The 7,500-nt window shown below is 34.9% G+C and overlaps 1 protein-coding gene across 3 annotated transcripts in view; it reads right to left on the bottom strand.

Moving 5' to 3' along the window:
- Nucleotides 1-837: 837 nt before the first annotated feature.
- Nucleotides 838-7,500, bottom strand: part of LOC113803503 (uncharacterized) — a 9,466-nt gene continuing 2,803 nt past the window's right edge. For all 3 annotated transcript variants that reach the window (XM_027354286.2, XM_027354287.2, XM_070129293.1), the window contains exons 3-11: nt 7,455-7,500; nt 6,415-6,558; nt 5,636-5,788; nt 5,306-5,494; nt 4,575-4,735; nt 3,211-3,362; nt 2,802-2,967; nt 1,578-1,709; nt 838-1,413 (exon numbers count right to left, since the gene is read on the bottom strand). The exon at nt 7,455-7,500 is cut by the window's right edge and continues 410 nt beyond it. In XM_027354286.2, the coding sequence (XP_027210087.2) occupies nt 928-1,413; nt 1,578-1,709; nt 2,802-2,967; nt 3,211-3,362; nt 4,575-4,735; nt 5,306-5,494; nt 5,636-5,788; nt 6,415-6,558; nt 7,455-7,500 (1,629 nt within the window). In that variant the 3' untranslated portion in view covers nt 838-927. The remainder of the gene's footprint in view (nt 1,414-1,577; nt 1,710-2,801; nt 2,968-3,210; nt 3,363-4,574; nt 4,736-5,305; nt 5,495-5,635; nt 5,789-6,414; nt 6,559-7,454) is intronic.

Here is a 7,500-nt window from a genome sequence, read left to right as displayed (position 1 = left end):
ATGTTGTAGCTTATTCTATTGTACTAGTCATTAACCACATCCACAGCCAAAGCAATTAACCGAGTCCTCCTCCCTTTTCCTTTATATTTGAAAGCTAAAACTGCACATGCCAGTAAAGGGGATTACTTTACTGACAATATACAAGGCTCTTTGAATAGTAATATTTTGTAATTATTTGTTCCTATCTATTGTGTACACCAGCTTCTCTCAGGTAAGTCTTACTTTAATCAGAGGTTTAATTTTCCACAAAATCATTGAAGATTTCTTGAGCACAAGTGAACAATAACATTTTAGAAATGTGTTTGCAAGTCTAAAGGTGTTGCACTTATATCATATTTTGTTAATTCAAACTTTCACCTACAACATAACCATGAATATTTTCACATTACTATATCAAAACTGAGATAGTAGTGCATGAACATGAATATAACAATATTTCTTTTACATATTAAAGTTTAACCCAATAAAACATTATGTTAGTGCATTTTCTGGTAATTAGTCCAAAAATACCTTTTAAATTCTTTACAGATAAACTCCAAAAGTAAAAAGAAATTTATGGAGCACATAGGTTGCTTTGTGGTTTGCATGAGAAAAATAATATTCAGTGTAGACATGCTGTCAACATTCAACATTTTCATTCAAAAAAGTATATTTTGACCTCTATTTCTTTGAAGGACATTACTAACAATCTAAATATTGAATTGCTCTCTCTCAGAACCTATAGAAATTGACTGATATCTAAAATTATATAAAAATAAATAATAAATTCTATTCATTACTTTGTTTGGAAGCCTATATATGGTCTACTTCCATCAAAAAGGTGAATAAAAGAGAAACTTAAAATTATTAGATATTTTATATTACAGAAAGGAATAGAAAATGTACATATTCTCTGAATTCTTTCCTTCCCTGTCATGTTGACAAGTTCTACCACCTGTCACCAAATGATGGTCGCTTTCCTCCCCTACCACCTCCCCTACTACCCCCCTTGCCAAAATCTGGTCGTCCGCCTCCCCGACCTCTCTTACTCCCAAAGTCTGGTCGTCCACCACCTCTACCGCCCCTATTGCCAAAGCCTGGTCGTCCACCTCTACTACCACCCCCTCTGCGAAACTCTGGTCGTTCGCCTCCCTTACCACCCCCTTTGCCGTAGTCAAATCGTCTAACACCCTTACCTTCTTCTTCGCCATAATCAAATCGTCTAACTCCCTTACCGCCCCCTCTACCAAAATCTGGCTTTCCTCCTCCTCCTCCTCCTCCTCTACCGCCTCTCTCATCATCTCCCGACTGACCATCTCTCCTCTCATTTTCTGATCTTTCCAGTTCCTCTTTGGCTTTTTCTTCCTCTTCTTCTCTCTTCTTTTTCATTATCTGTGCACGCATAGAGGCCTTCAAACCAAAGCTCATAAAAACCTGCAATGAAGAGAAAAGCAAATGGACAACATATAACATACAATACACACACAGTATAAGTATATAAACCCATATTACTCCTAATAGATAGGGGTAATTACAGGCATATGGAATCAATGTCTAATTACATGTCACTTCCTCTTAAATCAACAACGAGATCTCACCTTGGCTCGGTCTAACTTTTCTGGATTTTTCAGGGTGTTATTGAGAAATTCTTCCGATGACTTAATATAATCCGGCACTGCATCCATTGCCTTTTCCTGCAACACTTCATTCTCCCTCATCAACTGTATAATCTGTAATAAAATATTATTGCTTAATCATGGAGGAGGAGGAGGAGGAGGAGGAGGAGGAGGAGGAGGAGGAGGAGGAGGAGGAGGAGGAGGAGGAGGAGGAGGAAAAAGAGGAGGAGGAGGAGCAGGAGGAGGAAGGGGAAGAAGAAAAGGAAGAAGAGAGAGAACAAGAAAAGGAAGAAAAGGAAGAAGAAGAGAGAAAACAAGAAGAGGAAGAAGAGATATAATAATAATATTAGTAATAATAATAATAATAATAATAATAATAATAATAATAATAATAATAATAATAATAATAAAAGAAAGAGAAAGACAATGAAGATGAAGAAGAAGAAGAAAAAGAAAGAAGAAAAGAAGTGATAGAAGACAAATAGAAAGGGGTGTGAGAGAGGCAAAATGAATAAGAAACAAACAGGTATATTATATGCACCTACAGACTAGTGTGAGTAAATATTAGAAAAGTCACAATAATATTGCATATCCTGTAAGATTTAACTCCTCTGAATAATATAATATGATATAATCTGGTAAGAACAAGTTTTCTCTTTATCTTTTTGAAACAGATGTCACTACAAAATATAACAAACAAGAATAGGGTTATAATCTCAAAGCAAATGAATAGGCAACTAAAGAACAGAACACTTAATCAACATATCAGCACTATTGGGACGCCAGGATGACGTCCTATCACGTCAAGGCAGACCTCTCCTCATGCCAGGATGATGTCTTTACATTAAGTGTGGTCAAGCCTGCTAAAAGTTGTGCACGCTAGTCAGCTGTGTGCTTGTTTGGCCCTGGCTGCATTTGCTAAGGAGATATAGGCACTTAGAAGTGGGCTTATGGCCTCATTACTTAAACAAAGGTCTATGCCACAGGGAAAAAAAGAGCAGGGTAATCTTATGTTCCCTGTGCTTCTGACTCCACATGCACCCTGATGTGTCATTCAGTAAGGCAGTGGAGGCTCCCAGCATGAATAGATTCAGAGTATCAACATCGTAATCTTTGCTCTGTCATAGTGAGACAAGCATAACAAGACAATGGAGAAACAAAAACATTAAGATGAGTGATTAGGTTGCGAAAAAAAAAGACTCATACCTTTTGCTGAATATCCTCAACTGCGAGGCAAGTCACCTTGATTTTGTTCAACTTTATGTTTTCCTTTTTAAGGGTTTTAGCAAACTTCTTCTCCTCCTTCATCATCAGCATTAAGGCTGAGCTATCGGGTGCTCGGCTAACTCTGCCAATGCGCTCACAGTACTCACTGAAGAAAAAGGGAATGATTTAAAAACATGGACTGTCTCACAGTCTTTTTTTTTCATCTTCAAAAAAGAAATGAACTACAGAATACAAGTCAACCTACTCTTCACATTGTAATAAACAACCTACATACAGGTTGCTAATCAGTACCTAAAGATTAGATTAACTTCTGTACTGAAAATATATCACAGAGAAAGTCTAACTGATTCACAACTTGCTGATCCAACTATGTCATGCTCATACATACCTGACAGTGTTGGGAGGGTCATACTGTATGACTAAATCCACTCTGGAAAAGCAGTGTCCCTTGATGATATCGGTTGTGCACAACATGATCCCAAATTTGGTATTTTTGAACATAAATATACTTTTCTTTTGTTTATATTCATCTTGTGATTCCTGGCCGAGGAGAAAGAGAGAACAAGCATTAATGATGGATGGATGAATGCTCATATGATGTTTCTTTCCTCTAACATATAGATAGATACCTGTAAACAAGAACATTCTCTCTCAATCTCTCTGTTTCTCACTATCTCTGTGACTGTGTCTGTCTGTCTATCTTTCTCTGTCTGCTTGTGTCTCTGTGTCTGTGTCTGTGTCTAGGTGTGCTTTTGCATGTGTTGCAAATAAGTGAATGGCCTTCCAATTGGCCGATATATATAACATAAGAACATTTAGTAGGAGTAGTTAGTAACTTCCATAGATATGAGCTGCAATACATTCTAGATGGTACTGCAACATGATAATAACCAAAAATGGCCTACTGATAAAATTACTTGTCACAGCAGAAGCAGCAGTTATCAAATTTATAGTCTTCCCTTCGCCTTTATCGAAGCTCCCCTTCACAAAAGGGAGGGAAGTTTTTCAAATAAATTCACGCATATCTAATACATTTTATATGAATACATTACATATATTAACTTTCTATGTGACAGAAAATTTTAAAATTAGGAGTTGTTAGAACTGACATTTCTGCAATTTATTGAACATTTTGAAAAGTAATCAATTAATTTCCTTAAAACAATTTTGCCTTGATACATAATACAAGTTTAAATGATATTGGAAATTACAGGCAAAAAATTTACAAACTTCAAATTTTCTTCAAATGCTATTACTCAACCAATCTGTGAGTTGATCGTAGGATTTTACAGGGAATCTTTAAAAGAAAGAAAAAAAGTAACTTGTAATGCATTTTGCCTTAGAAATTACTTTAAAAAACACACACAATTTGAAATTTCGAAACTGACCTAAGTCAAAGGTGGGAATTGAGGTTTATCTTTTTTTACATATTCATTTGATTAGAAGTTACTGCAGCGAGACTGAACATTGTCTTTCGATTATTTTGCCATTCAGTTCCTCTTACAAGTAAATTCATTCTTTGCTTGATCAAAAGAAACAATTTCATATTCTACCAGTCTACCTAAACTTATTTCAATATCACGAACCCTTATTCCTGTACAGGAGTTTGGTCTATACAGGTTCATTTTGGAAATTCCCCCAGACAATCCCCTCATGTGCAACACCACTATTAATTTCTGCATTACCAAACAAAAATAAAAAGTCCAGGAAACAAAGATCAACACAAAGAGAATCAGAACAGTAGCAACTTACACGTAAATAGAGAACTGGCAGTCCCAGCTTGAAGAACAGATAGCCATAAAATTCAACCTCCTTGTCGTCTCTCATGAAAACCATGACCTTCCTTCTTCTGTTTTTCAAAGTGATGGAGAACAACACTTGAAACTTTTTGTCTGTCGGACAGACGATGTACACTGCAAAAATACAGGAATATTAATTACAGAATCTTATCTCTCTCTACACAACTGTGTAAGTTAAAATAATGGGAGCTTAGCGCAACTGAAAAGAACAAGTTTTTGGGGCATAACATTTTATAATCATAATTTCTATCATATGAATAACCAAAGTTGTGAAGATTTCATCATTTCTTATAATAATAGCACTAATAATAATACAATTAGAGGTTGACAGTATGTTAATTTTTAAACTTTTACAAACAAGAATGTGAATATCTATTTTCAAATATGGATGCACATATCTTAATAAGCCACAAATATGAATTTTAAACTTTCAAAGAGTTTTAGCTACAAATAATCAAAAGTTTGAAATTAAAAGATGAGTCAAAATATAGCATTATTACATTAAGAAATAGAATCACGAATATTATGAGTGTTACCATACAGACACTGACACTCACTCTCTCTCTCTCTCTCTTACTCTTTCACTTTCACTCTTACTCATATTTGGCACATAATTTTGGGTCTCACTTTCTTGAGTTCACAAGATATGTGCAAACATTCACATATCATGTCAAACAGATATACCTTGCTCGAGGTTATTTGGCACATGTTCAGGTTGTGTCACTTGTTGCTGTTGTTGCACACGTTCATCCGGTTCCATCATCTGCCAGTCACTTGGGATATTTTCCACGGGGTTGGCTTTTAGTGTAAAGTTTGCAATGGACTGCATGTTGGCATTGCTGGATGAGCTAAACAGCAAGGTATGCCTGGGTTCTGAGGAACAAAATCCAGCCTTAGCATGACTCCATCTTACATCTCCTTGTAGCAGTAATACTTTTAAAACAATTTCAAAATCATCTATAATGTAACAATGTGAAAAATTTAGCAGTGAAGGCACATGCAACAAGCCCCTACCTGGTATCACATTTAAGACCTGCTTCAGCATCCTTGTAGCACCCATACCAGTTATGGAATCTGGGTCGTCCAGGACTAAAAAGCGCATTTTGAATTGTCTGAAGGGGAGAACCTCCAGCAGCTGTTCAGGTGTACCCACAATGATGTTCAAAGCTTGAAATAGAAAGGTATGGTTTTGTCGGATTAAATCATAGCTTTTGTAATTGTGAATCCTCTATAATTCAAAATAAATATCTATCATCTATCTATATCTATATCTATCTATCTATAATCAAATCAATAAATATATCATAAAAAAATACTCAGTAACCCATTGGATCTGGATGACATGACCATCTTATTATGAAAGTTTGTCTAAGAACCAAGTGATGGGAATATGCCAGCATAGAAAAATCTGGTGTAAGGCTGAATGAAATGAATAACTTGCCAAGAGTGCACAAAGATCTTGGCGGAAGACAAGACTTAGTGGGCATAAGTAAATAGCCTGGCTGGAAGAACATCATATCTATGGAACACATTATTTTGAACCTAAGGATCTTAATCCTGTATGCAGTGAACAGCATGGCAGGTGTATTACAAAAAACTGAATAATAAATTGCTTATTACTATTCTTATTACACAGAGTTGCAGTCTAAAGAGAGATGATATGGAGTCTGTGTAAGGAAAACAGTCTATTAGCGGAGAAGTATCAGGATCCAAGGGGTAAAAAGAATTTCTTCATGCCATACAAAATATCAAAATGTAATGCATGAATACAACCAAAAGTCAGAAGTGCTCACCATAATGATTATATGGGATACCCATCCTTCCTCCTGATGTCATCAACCTTGCACGGATGCGGAGGTCACATACGAAGGAATGGAAAACCTTCTGTGTCTCCAATGCTTGTTCCTCACTTGGGGACACAACTATTGCTCCAACACCTGGAAGAATATTTATAAGGGTTAACTTGTGCTGAGATGACATGGCATACACGCCATCTCCACTGCGATCTTTGTTTACTACACACAGATGGGTCCACAAACAAAAACAGTTGCCACGGAGTCTCATCTGTTTTCCCTTTTCACTAACTTTTAGAAAGGTTTTTCTTTTTATTGCTATCATAATAATTATAATGCTAATAATAATACCAACTGTATCAATAATAATAGCATTAGGAAAAAAAATAATGTTTCAGTTCAAGAAAAGGCAAAATAAAGAGAGGTCTTGTTGGGCCTCTTAATTGACTCCTTTTTGACTGAGCACTTGTGGTACTGTGTAAAAGAAAAAAAGTAAAAAAGAAAAAAAGAAAAAACATAATTAAACAAATAACTGTAGACAGTCTATGAACCCAAAGAAAAAAGGATTAAACATTCTTATTCTACATTCATAAATATACATACATAAACATATATATATGTAATTGTACATATATATATGCACATATAAATACATATACATATACATATATACATACATACATACATATATACATATATACATATATATATGTATATATGCATATATAAATACACATACATATACATACATACATATACATATATACATACATACATATACATATATACATACATACATACATACATACATACATACATACATATATACATATATACATATATATACACATATATAGACATACAGACAAACATACAAACACATACAAACTCATATATAAACATATATACAGTATAAACCTATATATCTTCATAAATGAATAAACAATCGTATGGATAGTTATACTGTTGGTACAATGCTGATACATACAGCAGTTCATAATAAACTAAATCAACTGAACTCCTTAGGCACAAACACTCACCAGTCTCTGTATCCGCAATCCTATTCAACATTTCAACAATGGGGAT

This window comes from Penaeus vannamei, chromosome 13 (assembly GCF_042767895.1).
Source record: "Penaeus vannamei isolate JL-2024 chromosome 13, ASM4276789v1, whole genome shotgun sequence".
Lineage (NCBI taxonomy): Eukaryota > Metazoa > Arthropoda > Malacostraca > Decapoda > Penaeidae > Penaeus > Penaeus vannamei.
The sequence above is the reverse complement of the archived record's forward strand: the minus strand, read 5'-3'. Positions and strand labels throughout refer to the sequence as shown.